The sequence below is a fragment of the Aspergillus thermomutatus genome (assembly GCF_002237265.1).
Source record: "Aspergillus thermomutatus strain HMR AF 39 chromosome Unknown NODE_178, whole genome shotgun sequence".
Lineage (NCBI taxonomy): Eukaryota > Fungi > Ascomycota > Eurotiomycetes > Eurotiales > Aspergillaceae > Aspergillus > Aspergillus thermomutatus.
Genome location: NW_020798227.1, coordinates 50,091 through 64,181, shown reverse-complemented (window position 1 = coordinate 64,181; position 14,091 = coordinate 50,091). Strand labels below are relative to the sequence as shown.

At 47.3% G+C, this 14,091-nt stretch overlaps 1 protein-coding gene across 1 annotated transcript; it reads left to right on the top strand.

Annotated features, from left to right (window-relative positions):
• Positions 1 to 10,643: 10,643 nt before the first annotated feature.
• Positions 10,644 to 13,703, top strand: ura7 (small subunit rRNA maturation protein UTP4; the record flags this gene model as incomplete). The annotated part of the gene is made up of 3 exons (XM_026759405.1): positions 10,644 to 11,700; positions 11,758 to 11,990; positions 12,057 to 13,703. 3 exons carry the CDS (start codon positions 10,644 to 10,646, stop codon positions 13,701 to 13,703), a joined length of 2,937 nt encoding a protein of 978 aa, XP_026612310.1.
• Positions 13,704 to 14,091: the final 388 nt, after the last annotated feature.

Here is a 14,091-nt window from a genome sequence, read left to right as displayed (position 1 = left end):
CTTCCGCCTGCGAACCCCTCGTCTTCCAGCCAGCCATTGTGAGCCCACTCCGACCGTCCGGTCACCCCTGACCCAATTGTACTCGAAGTGTGGCAGGTCACATCAATTCAACGTCGGATTAGGCGAAGGAATCCTGAAAGATGATCGAATCTCAAAGCCTTGCAATGGCAACTGAACCGCGTCTCTGCTGTCGACAATTCCTGCTTTCACTCGAAAGTCGCCTCATCCAGACGCTCGTCTTCTATCGAACAAGGCAACCCAACTTGCATCAGGCCAATTGACGGCTCGCCGTAGGTGCAATCATCGTCTGAATCTCCAATCCGAAATGTACAACCACAGGCCACAATTGCACGAAAGGAGAAAACAACAAAAGAAAAGCCAAGTCTCACCTTTCCCAGGGTCACAACCGAGGTCAAATCATGTACAGAGAAACGATGAACGAGAAGAAATTGACGAGATCCCCGTCTAATCGCTCTTCTAACCGGCAGAAGCAGAGTTAGGGGAACCTGATCGTCGACGTCACGGAACAACGAGGGCACCGAATGTCAGATCAGGGAAAAGAAGAAATTCGCCGTTTGAGTTAACAAACGTCGAAACAGAGGAACGTCGAAGCAAGAGCTGACGGACACGGCTCGACTGGAGAGCTAGTACAGCGGGCTGAAGACAAAGTCGACTGATATAACACAGTCGACAAGATCTCCCTGCCTGTAGACCAGTCTCGAGGATCTCTCCGGAGAATTGGCGGGAGGCTAGAAAAGGGGGGAGGAGAGGGGTAGGAGAGAAGGGAGAAGAGGTAGAAGATTGAAAGAAAAGGAGGAGAGGAAAGTGAGGAGGAGTTGCTCTCTCTCCAGACGGGTGTAGAAGAGGAAAAAGAAAAGGAAGAAAGAGTAAGAGAATGAACGGGACGAGAGCCGGAGATTGAAGTCAAGAGAATTGCTGCAGGCTAGCTGCTTGCCCACTGTATCGTAAAGCGTGTCGCTTTTCCCGTATTGGCTTGTGGTAAATTGGTAATGAGTCCGATGGTCATGTATTTCTTTTGCGTACCGAGGTCGTCTTATTTTTGTTAAATACCAAAGCCTCTGGTGCTGTACAGATGGATCTACCTAGGTGTTTCTGTTTCATCTCTTGCCTCAGTAAACCTTCACAATCTCTACAATGCTGGTTGTCAAGATATACAAAAGTGCTGAAAATTGCCCTCAACAGGCATTTGAGAGGTACATATTTTGCCATGAAACAGCAGTGTCACAGGTTGGCGATGCAACAAGCACAGTAGTTGGTATTTCAAGGCTCTCCTGACCCCCGAAACCACCTGTGACACACCACTACCTGGATAAGAAGCGCAGGGCAACGTTACCGCGTTGTTTACCTTATCGATCAGATATAAAGATGACTAGGTACCTATAATAATAATCATGATGACACTCAATATACTGGGTAAAAGTATGGAGATCATACATTCGATAGTATCATTACCACTATTATTTTATGAGACCTCGCACGCAAGTAATACTTAATACTAGCTCTACATAGTAGCAAATCTGCCTAACAGGGCCTGAGCCCGGAGGATTCGCCCTTACTGAATGCGAGAAAGTCAATAATAGCTTTGCAAAAGCATTTATGGTAGTAGTACTGCAGCAGTGTAAGACGTCCGCCTCCTAACTTACCATAAGGTAGTGTAATGGCGATACTGTCTTGTATGTCAGTGACTGCCTTCTTCCAGTCAAATCTGTTTCTGCCTCACAACCAGCCTTTCCAATCATCCATCAATTATCGACCTCTAGGTACCCTTTTAGGAAACAGATAGTCTGGAATTCTAGAATAGAGTGTTGCGGTTCCGGCTGGAAGACTGTTTGATTATCCCCTGAGAGGAGTCTTTGTTTCTCCAGCAAAGAAATAAGCCATTCCAATGGCTCCGGTAAACCCTCTGTTTCTCAAACCAAGCCTCGTACAGCGGCCAGCAGCAGCACTCCTTCGGTGGGCTTCTTAGTGGGGTGATCTCCGTCGCTAACAACCAGTCTTGAGTCTTCACCACTCGTTTTCCTCCCTGATTCAGGCCAGGAACACCTCGGGCCCTTGGCTAGAGGAGACTAGAAAATTGCAAAATGAAGGTCCGTCTGCGTCACCACTTTGGAGAAGTCAGCAGCAACATCGCTCTAGAATCACGACTTCTCTACAGATCACAGCAGCATGATCATGCCTAAGCGTATTCAGAAACATAGATTTTCGTCCAAAATGTTATGAGATAGTCGATCTCAAATCCAAAACACCACAAGAGCAATTTTACATTCTTATTTAAGTATGTAATTAATAATAGAGTAGCTGACTGCCAGCTGCCAACTAAACCACTACGTATTAGAGCTGTGAATATCAAATTCATAGTCTCGCTGTCCACTGTAGAAACTCCGTACAGAGTACACGGTTCGCGATTGAGGATACTCGAAATGTAGGTAAGCAAGTAATGTAATCACTCCTGTCTGACTAGAGTAGTAAGTACGTACATACATACAGACTTACATCTATGTACGCACATACGTGCATACAGCCGGTCGCGTCCCAGGGTCTTCTACCGCCATTGTTGACTGCTGAGTGGCCCAGCTAATGGCCCTTACCTCCATTAACTTCATCGCATGTCCAATGCCGCAGCCATTCACAAGCGGTAGCTGCATTATCCCAACACTACCTTATGGATTCCAACTTCTTTCAGCCCGGTCGCTTCCTGTCGCACCTCGACCAGTCGATACTCCCGCCATGGGTCTCTTTGTCTTCAGTTTAACAGGGATCTTGCCTGAAATTCAATATGTGTGGGGAGCTAGCACAAACCCACGCTATTGAAACCCAATTAAATTGCTCAAAAGAAAGGATGACACGAACGCAACCCAAGGTACAGGTTTGGGAATGTCTTTATTCGCGTGGGAATAGCTCCTCGACGCGTTGTCAACTTGTCATCGATCTCCGGTACACATCACCACTTTCCTCAGTTTCGGTCGCCAAATTGTGAATTTTAGAGATAATGGACTGTGGAGGCTCCTTTCATCAACTAAGATTAAGTTTGCGGGCTTGAGTTTCTTACTTTGATTCCCCAGGGACATCATTTGCTAAGAAGCCTTCACCTTTGTGCTCTATGAACCTTGAAGTCTCAACTCCTCGAATGTTCGAAATCCACAGCGGGGGTGGGCTGTCGACTGGTCATTGTTGTCTTTTTGGCTATTGCGAATAACCAGCTCGCCTCAAGCACCACACCATATACCAACAGGCTCATGGGTATTCATAGCACACAAGACGCTATCGACGCTATCGACGCTATCGGATTCTGGTTCGGATCTTTGTCAAAGTTGAGGGACACAATATCCGCGGTTCCGCACACACTGGTGACTGAGCAAGTGAGGAGCTCAATTCGATACAGATTCAATCGCCACCCTGTGAGTGACTCCCTATCTAGTCCTTACACATGTCAAAAGAAAGTACAACTGTCTAAGCGCATGCGGACCCACTGTGGCATTGCCTCCTCTGCAATGACTGCGGAGATCAGCTATGATAATATGTTGATGATGAGCTGACTTTGCTTCATCGGTGGGTAGATAGTCCTGATCATCCGTTGCTCACTAGTTCTAAGCAAGTACTATTAGGATGTTCAACTTGAATCTCACCCTCGAACGGACCTGGACGTAGCCACTAGCCAGCATCTAGATTAGTCCAATTCCATTTCAGATTTTAGGAGTCATGGTTGTGGCTGGCCTGGAATCAGTCCATACTCTTTCTATCGGTGCCTCTCTGATAATGTTCATTGGTACTCCGTATTATCTACTGCAATGGCTTGATTGTTCAAGTGGCTACAATATTGAACCTCGTCTAACCCTTACTTGGCTCCAAGTTTCTGTGATCTCCCCTTTTTTTGATAGGGCGGCCCTTGGAATGCATGTACTCTGCCATGGTTCCGCATATGATCTCAACAGACCATTGTTGTGACTACTTCTTGGACCCTTATCATGGAGCATCAGTCGGTGTAGATGCTTCAATTATCAGTTGGATATTTTAGCTACTCATGTAAACAAAAGAAGATATTGGGGCCAACGCTTCTGGGTGAGTCTTGTATTAGAGAGCACAAAGAGTTGAATTAGAGGACGCCAGGGGCTGTCAGAACTACGCTCATAGATTACAATCAGATAGCCATTAACTAATATCTATTTAACTACTCCGTACTGCATTGTGAGGAACGAGGAAAATGTTGACAAAGAATGGGCGACAGGAGCAAACAGACGAGGCATGTTGCACCAACTACTACCGCCAAGTGTCCGAGTCCATGCTTTTGACCAACCCCCCCGTACTCGGCAGAATGAGAAGCCTTTGTGCTCAATTCTAGATTGAACGCGTAAAGGGGTCGAGATTAATGTAAATGATTTTTATAACTTTTGGCTCGTCAAAGCAGGAGGCTAGACCATGTAGCAGTGATCGCTGGGAACTCGGGGACTGCTTCAGTGCTTCCTCACTTGCCCCTTGCGCGTACCTGCAGATGGCTAGGATAGCGAGACGCCGTCAAGGCATTTATTCCTTGATCTTATGATCCTTCAATCTACAGTGCAGAGCCTTCAACTCTCAATCCACAGATCTATGCTTGAAAAACAGACTGTTTATCAATCAAACAATCCTTAACTGCAATAATGGTCGATCAGGATCAGCTTATGCAAGGGCTTGGTCCACGTATGCTCATAATATATAATTACTGATGATTTTAGGATCTCAGCATTCAGTGCTAAGTATCTTGATTGATCACTCTAATTATCTATAGCATATCTTGACTTTCTTTATAATGATACAGAACTTCCTATATTTGCAGTAGCTGCTCCACAAAGGGTCCATCCTGGTTATGGGTAGAAAAATCCTTGAGAGCTGTGTAAACCTGTAAACTACTATGAAGGCTTCAACTGCTAGCTTAATGATCTGTCAACTGGAGAAAGCGAACTGCAAAATCTCCAGCTTCCCCATAATTAAACCCGATCGTGGCTCTGGGCTTCCATTCCATTTCTTTCTAGACGCCTTCCTAGTTTGTGCAAGCGCCAAAAACACTAGCATTGATCCGTGTCAACGAAAAAGCCAAAAATACCTCTATCTCGTAAGGTACTTTGGTATCCAACCCGTACCACTAGTCCAATAAGAACGATGATAGTATTGAGTACCTCAACTCGCAGACTCGAGTCTCAAGAGAGGCAGAATGCCGAATCAAATCCACAGCGGATCTTGAAGAAAAAAAAATCTACATCACATGGAAAGACTTATTCAGTGAAAACTCTTACACCCACTTTGACATACCAACTCTCAAGTAACCAGCGGATACAATTAGATAATAATTCGGCACCCTGGGCCGTTCCGACAGGTCGGAACGGCAAACCCTAAGAAAATGTCAACAGTACGAAAGGCATCATGATTCGCCTAATGGTTCTATACTACCTGTGACTTGCTCGAAAAGGTCTTTTTTGCAGCCCCGCAACTTGGCATACCGTTCCACTTGGGAATTATAGCTATATACCGGTTCGCAGGCGTCGAGCTATGTATAACGTGTGTACTCCGTACGGAATCAAGGACTACGAAGTGCTAGCGGTACCCGGATGCTGCGGGTATTATCTGAAGCAGTGATGCGGTGAAGAGAAAACTTCTGAAGAGGGGCGAAAGGAAAAACAGAAACTACCATTGAGAAGTGAGCAATTATGGGAGAATGTAACCATATATGTTAACATACTACATATGGACGTTGTGGAAATTAAAGTTGACATGCGAGTTGCGACCAATGTTGAAGATCAGATTCTTGAACTATACATAGTACCTCTTAGTTTGGGGAATGTAGAATATCTATGTGCAAAAGACTCAACTCTACATCTAGAGCCAGGACAAGTCAGCTGGGTTCAAGGTTGCACAGGTTGATATTGATTATCAGTCACTCAATAGTTGATGCGTCTCCTAGTCTCTCTCTACAGATCAAAAATGTTACTTTCCATCGTAGCCAAGAATCTCAATCTCGACTTTTTGCTGAAAGAAAGATGTATTTAAGCATGTATTGCATTCCTTTAACCTTGACACAGATACATGGCCCATTGTGGCCATCTCCGAGGTCATCCTTAAGAAAACACACTTTTTTGGTGGTGGACGAGATACATGCCCCTCCATCCAAGTGAAAAATGTTGAGAACAGAATCTCTTTCTCAGTTTCTTCTTCTATTCTTTGATCAAGTCTGGGTTAGAGTAGTAATAACCATTAGTTATCGCCTTTCAGAATATGTCGAGGTGGCAGTAGAACATTGCAAGATCAATGAATTGACAATGAGATGCCCTTTCAATCAAGCTGATTGTTTACTACAAGAAATTCCAACTACATGGATGCAATTCATCGATTGTTGCGAGCGATCTTTTGTGTTCCCTCGAATCAAGGTATCAAGGTCCTGTCTATCAAATTGTCATCATCATAATAGCCCTCAAGGCTTCAATCATAGACGCGGGAAACATGAATCCATCATCATTCACCCAGCTCAGGCAATATGACCTATTTTGAAAAGGCTGTGTCTTTCACAGCTGGGGCAGTGGAGAGCCTCAACCATGGGTACCCTTTTTTTCCCTCTTCTCCATTTCCTTAGTTTTTTACAACAGTCAGCATGGAAGTTGTAGGCTGAAGCAGTCTGCCAGTGTACTGATTATTTAGGTAATGGGGAATATCTGCTGTACTGTACGTATGTACAGAGTAATTATGTATACCTTAGTAAAGGTGGGTGAGAACCAGGACTGTCTCATAGGTAATTACCATGTCTGACACTGAGATTTTTTTGCATACATGGCGCTAGGAAAAGTATGGTCTAGTGGATAATGGAGAGTGGGACCCGATTGTAGTGTAAATAAACGACTCCACATTCGATCACAAAGCCTTAAAAAGGGAATAACTTCTCTTCGCTGCTTCTTGAATTTTGTATGGTATTATCCCTCCATCCAAATAAGAGTATCTCATGTTGACTACTTGATGGTACATCCATGGTTGTAACCAACATCCTTACCTGTCACAGAATTGCAAGAGACAGAGTTTGACACACGCGTGGATTTGATGCGGAGATAAACAAATGTACATGATACTGTGTCCTCTTTGTTACAAAATCATTGCGTCATTGTTGGACTCGCGTCCCATGTCCCAGCGTTCGGCCTGCCCGTTCTGGGTAATCTTGAATCGCGATCTTCAAAAGGGGATGATTCTCCACGATCAACCTCCATTCTTCCCATAAAGTTGATTTGCAGAGGATTCTTCTCTGACTGCATGAGACAGTCCTCTCAATTCACAATGAAAAGGCCCTATATCTCCCTAACTATTCTGTGCGCGTCGGGAGTCGAGACCTAAGATACTTGCTCCTGAAAGTTAAATAGGGGAAGTCTTATCCTTGATGCTTGGCAATACAATCCGAAGTGCCTTTGACGCGCCCTGATTCGACGATCGCGACAAGATTGTCATCGCGCTTGTTGCTAATCTGGCGTGTCGTTCTCCAGATAATCCTGATACAGAAATTAAAAAGAGGTGCCCATCCCGCTTTCATGCTTCACCACTAACTAATCCCGGATAATAAATCAGAATGATTGTGGTGATTAATGGTTGGGTTCGGTTGGCGGCGGATTCGCCTATGCCTTGGAATCCCTGCACGCTGTGAGACGTTTCCAAGATTCCCGAGATTGCTGGAGAGGCGTAGCGTGTCTTACTCTTATGGCGTCTGTTTTCTCGGGTCTTGAGGCTGGAAAAGGGGAGGTCAACTTCCTATCCCCTACGGAGTGCACCATCAGCCACCTCCTGAAGCTAAAAGCAGTGCTGCCTTGTACACCACTATCATTATTACTAAGAGTGGTCGGTTTTTGGGAATTTCCATAGAAGTACAGTCACATGTCTTCGGATATCGCCTGGTTTGTCGATGCTCATCTCAACGTTGCAATCAATGTGTCTCATTTCTTTATCTTGGAGACCATCACCGAGAGAAGTCATCCCTGCTGAGAAGACAAGAAAGTTTCCTGTCGGACCCTTGCGTTCAACAATGATGATCTTTGTCGGTTAAGGATTCCTACACCGATGACCAGCTGCATGATTTGCTCTTGAGTTTAATCAGATCACCGTTGCGAATGGCCAGGCCAGCATATCGAGCCTGCGGCAATCTTCAGCGCAAGCTGCTTTGTTCCACTCATTCTAGGGGTTGTTTGGTAGTCGAAGTAGCTGCCGATAAAGCAGCTTACCTCGAGTTCTACATGATGGCCAGATTTGTGAGATACTACGAATACTCTTTCCTGTTCTACCAGTTGACCTTTAAAAAAACCCCAACCTGTAGTAGAGCATAAAACGGCCGAGACCAAGCATACTATCATAATGACACACATTTGTGCCCTTTGCAGGTTGCCTGTTGACTGATGGAACGGCACGGGAGCGACTCTGTATCATGTCTACATTGGGCAACCCTCAGGCTACTATCTTTGCAAGTGATTTTCCCGTGCTCGTAAATAGCTTGAAACACGCATGTAGCCGAGTAAAGGATAGCACCCCCTCGTAATGAGGTAACATCGCTTGTTGCGTGCGCCCGAAGTGTGCTTGTGCGGTACTAATGGCCAGTCCTCTCCAACTTCAGAAAGTTACTAAATGGGGAAAAAGTAACGAGTGCACGAGTGCGCGCCATGATATGGATGATAGGACGTTAGGAGCTTGAAGATCCTGACGTTTCCCGTCGGTTACGTTTGCCTTGCACCAAAGCCGGAATCAAGCGTTCCATATCAAGAATATGGCCCCTAGTGCTTATGTACCGATTATTCGACCCAGGTGAAGTGCAGACGCGCAACTTACAAGACCACAATCCCGTGTGCGGCTCATGTTTCTAAAAGCAGAAGCGTTGTCATGATTATCAGGGATGATGCCATTGCCAATCAGGTCAGTCGACACCCCGCACCATGCGCATCTCGGGATCGAATCAGAGCTAACACAGACGCTCATTCAGCTGGACATGGGTAGAAAATCTAGTGGACTAGGAACTCAGAATCCTATCCTAACGGCTCATTTGTTGGAATTTATTGTCGAGGATTTCGAATAGCTCCACCTCAATCCATATCTCAGTTCTTAAGTCTCTGCATATTGAACTGTGGCTGACTAGATCCAGACATGGCTGCCTCGGTGCCTGATATCCAACCATCTGCGGCTATCAGCTTCAAGGATGATCCCTATGTATGTTGTGCCTCTTGGGTGCCATGTGTACTGGCCCCTCTAGCCAAGTGGATTGAACTTCCTCTCCAATCGATTCGTACCTCTGACAGCGTCGTGTCGTGTCAAATCATTCGGGCTCAGAGGAAGGAGTAAGGAAAGGCATGCATGGATATGTCTTCCTGCTTAGCCCCGCCGCACGGGACCAGGGTTGGACTGACGTGGCAGTCCCCCGATCAAACCTCGGCCTTGCAACAACCAACGACTCTGAAGGCTACCTGTGTCATTGATACGACATCTGTCTATGAAAGGGCAGCATGCCTTGTGTGATAAGGGCTTTGACTGTGTTTTTAGTACTACTGGTTGCGTCTGGGCCTGTCCGGTGATACTGTCGAGAGTTTCTTGGATTGTGCGCATCCATGTATGCTGAGCTGCAATACTACTAACAATCCTCTTGTGAAGAGGCATGGACTGAGCGTTCTGTAACCATCCTGGCGCAAACCCGGATTCGGTCCCCGGTTCGATGTCGATATCTGGCCTCCAACTGCATGCTTGTGCGACATCGCTCCGGTAGAACCACACCCTGGTCTTTATTGATAACCATTGCATGTCTGATATCCAGTCTCTGTGGATTCAAGTATTGGATAGGTATTGTTTGCTCAGGAGCTTCAGTTTTCTCATTGACAACACGAGCTAGCCAGGTGCAGGCGAGCGACATGTTCCATTGGCTTCATGCCGTTCTCTGTCTCCCATGGAAAGGAGAGCTGATTTGAGCGTAGCAAGTCATGTGTAGAATATATAAACATCAATGTCCTTGCACTCCAGGTAATAGTCGCATAGCAGCTACAGTCCGTCTGCCTCTGCTGCATTCAAATGTAAACATCTGATCGGACATAGGGATATATGGTCAGACATAAATTAGACACCTTGAATCAAAACTATGCCAGCTATATTGTGGATCTCACTGTCTGCCAGAACTCAGAGCCGAATCGGCTTTAAAGGTGATCAATGTCAACTAGATACCTGTCAGTATGATACGAGAAGCTTTCGTGTATTTCCGTAGCACTTTCAGGAATGTACTTCACAAAATCAAACATCTCATCACATCACTTAATGGCTAACTCTTAGAGGTTTGTGGAAATGAGGGCCATAGTCAGCATAACTAGATACCATCACGTGATATATCTCCGCGGAGTCTTTCTTGGCGCGCTAAAAATTGTATTCTACAGGTCAAGAAAAAAAAAGTTAAGAAGCAGAAAAAGCACGTTGGAAACAATCAACACCACGAACAACAATATTTCACAATACCACCGGAATGTTCGTTTAGCGATTGGCTCTATTTTTTGAGCCAAGATAGATATCTCCCTCATTTGACGGATATCTCCTCCTCGCTTCCCATCCTTTACGTTGAAAACTTCAAATTCAGACTTGACCGCATCTGGTAGCCGACCATGGATATTCATCGCTGTCGTTTCGTGCCTTACAACCCCCAGGCGATCAATGCGCTCTCATTCTCTCATCCTCCCTCTGCGGAACTTGCCGGACGAGGTGTCCCTACCCTCCGACTTGCCATCGGTCGCGCAAATGGCGATATCGAGATATGGAACCCAATGCGCGGTGCCTGGTTCCAGGAGACTGTTCTGCGCGGAGGAAAAGACAGAAGTATAGAAGGGCTTGCATGGACTCTTGATCCCCCCGAGGCTGGACCTGACGGAAACAAGATTCCCGGGAAACTGCGCTTGTTCAGCATTGGATACTCGACCGCGGTAACGGAGTGGGATCTGGAGCAGGGCCGCCCCCTGCGTCACTCGAGCGGGAATTACGGTGAAATCTGGTGTTTAGCGGCGCAGCCAAGATGGCAGGCTACGAAGCGTGGCAAGGATGGGAAATTGCTGCCGCCTGCAGAGGGGGAGTACACCGGGCAGCATCTCGCGGCTGGATGCGCAGATGGCTCGATCGTGATCTTGTCTACTGCCGACGGCGACCTGAAATTTCTACGACTGATGCGTCCATCTACGAAGAGAGCGAGAGTCCTTAGCGTCACTTTCCAGAATCGTAACACCATCGTGGCTGGTTATGCCGACAGCTCGATTCGACTATTCGATATTCGGTCTGGGCAGCTTCTGCGTACGATCTCTCTCGGTAAAGGACCGGCTGGTGGTCCTAAGGAATTGCTGGTTTGGTCGGTCAAGTGCCTTCCCGACGGTACGATTGTTTCTGGCGACTCCGCAGGCGAGATCCGGTTCTGGGATGCGAAGAACTACTCCCTTATTCAACGCATACAAGGCCATCTAGCAGATACCCTCGATGTCGCTGTCAGTGCCAATGGAGATACGGTCGTCAGCGGAGGTGCAGACCAGAGGACGGTTGTGTACAGGAAAAGTCCGGGAGAGAGAGGCGACAAGAAGGGCAGATGGGCTGAAGTGATGCACCGTCGGTACCACACCCATGACGTTAAGACCTTTGCTGTTTATGAGACAAGGGATATCAGTATTGTTGTTTCTGGAGGTAAGATTTGACTCCCTTCATTTTCTTTTGTGAGGTTGGCGCGTTGACAATCTTTAGGTCCCGATGCCTCACCTGTCGTACTCCCATTGCGCGAATTTGGAAAAGAACATCACAGGAAGCTTTCGAGTCTGCCGCAAATACCTCAACTGGCATCTTCTCCTTCCTGTAGGTTGGTGATGAGCTTCTGGGACAGAGAGGTCAGCATCTGGCGCGTGTCTCGTGGCCCTACCTCATCACACGATAATCTGGATGGGCAGAAGCACCGACTCGTAGGAAAGGTTCTAATTCAGGTGAGAATGCAAATGCCCATCATGCAATGGCAAGCTGCTAAGTCGTGTTCTATCGTTTTATCACAGGGCGAAGAAAACATCACGTCAGCGATGCTCTCCGTGGACGGAAAGGTTCTTGTTGTTGCTACGGTCTCTGAGGTCAAGGTTTTCTCCGTCCGACGACGAAAGAGTGATGAAAGGGGGGCTTTACGTATAACAAAGTTGGATGTTCCTGCTGCGTTCTCCGAGGATGGTGCACGAGCTGTGGCCTTATCACCGGACAGCCGGTGGCTCTGTGTGGTTCGTCCCAATAGCGCCATCTACCTGGCCAGGCTCATGCCTGCTTCGTCTCCTCAGGAGAAACCACAGATCCTTCCACAGCTTGTCAAACTTGACAGGGCGACTCGGCACACTCGTCACGAGAAGGCTTCCCATGGTACTCTAGGGGATTACGAGAGAACTGTCCGCTGCGTTGTCTTTTCCGAGGACAGCAGAATTCTGGCAACTGGTGATCTTTCTGGTTGTGTGGATACCTGGTTCTTGGAGAATGTCGAGGGCTCGTCGTCAAAGGCTGCCAACAAGCGCAACGGAGCTGCGGATTCTGACGATGAATCTTCGGACGATGAGGATGAGCGACCAGTGATAGATGGAGAGCGCTGGCAGTACGCCGCTGCTGACTCGCCCATACCTAGACTCAAGTCTGGTGTGGTTTTGCTCTCCTTCCGCCCTCAAAGCCCAGCAGAAGCAAAGCTTCTCACAAACGGTACTGATCGGTCTTCCCAAAATACTCTCAGGGGCGAGAGTCGATTGATGGCTCTCACAAGTGAACACCAGCTTGTGGAATTCGACGCTCTCGAAGGAAAGCTATCGGACTGGTCAAGAAGGAACCCCAAGGCTTATCTTCCGGAGCAATTTAAGGGGGTCAAGGACCGCGCAATGGGCTGCTTGTGGGATCTTTCCGAGGCGCGTGACCGCCTGTGGTTGTACGGTACTTCTTGGTTGTGGATGTTTGACCTGAATCAGGATTTTCCCTCTTCGGAAGAGTTGAAGGAAAGCGCAGATGGCCACGAAGAAGGAGACTCTTCGGAACAGCTCGTTAAGGCATCCTCGGCTCACAAGAGAAAGCGTGAGCAATTAGAGGAAGAAGAGAAGAGAAGAAAAGCGAACAGTGGTGCTGGTGATCGAATGTCACTGGCTCAATCAGATGTTCACTTTGGCCCCAAATATCGCAAGATTGAAGGTCACGATGACTCCAAGGGAGAGTGGGTCTCCCTGGATAAGGAGCGCCCACGAGCCGCTGGAGGAGACGAAGAGACCTTTGAATACGACGAAAACTCTACAGCAAGCCATGATGCAGCTTTGGCGCGACTCAGAAGAGGAAAGCTTGAGGAAGACGAAACCTGCACTCCGCGAAAGCGAGTCTCTCTTGGGCCTCGTGATAAGCTTCTTTCGCTCAATGGATTCGATGATACACCCGCTCGGAAGCCGAATGACCACGACATGCTTGACACGCCCCAGAAACAGTTGGTGCAGTCGAACGGATCTCAACCGGCACGTCGGTGGTGGTACACATACAAGTACCGTGACCTACTCGGTATTGTGCCTTTGAGTTCTTCGTCGACCGAGGATGGCGTCGACGAGGGTACTGCTGGCAATACGCTGGAGGTTGCCGTTGTCGAGAGACCTATGTGGGACGTTGAGTTGCCAGGCCGCTACGTCAGGGATTACGCGTAGGCCGCGAATCGATTTGTTTGCAGAAGTGTCTTGAGGAGAAATTTAGGCACCAATACTTGATCGTCGACTTTGCGAATTCCATTGGCAAATGTTCTATTTTATAATCCGGATTTGCCATTGAACGTCATACTCTGCACATTTCTGTCGTCTGGCGCTATGTATAGTGTTCTCGTCTGCCTGTCTTTCTTGACTTTTGTACTCACTTGGCGAGCTGGATAGGTCTATTTATAAATGGATAAAAGTTTATTCTTGGGACGAACCTTTCCCTTCTGCCTGTGCCGGTGCCAGTGAGGCTGTAGGAACTGTCATTAGCTCTTTTAGCCTGAGGCACCGAACACAATAAGCAGGTTCGCCAACCATGACCTCCCTTGAGTCCCTTCACCCCGAA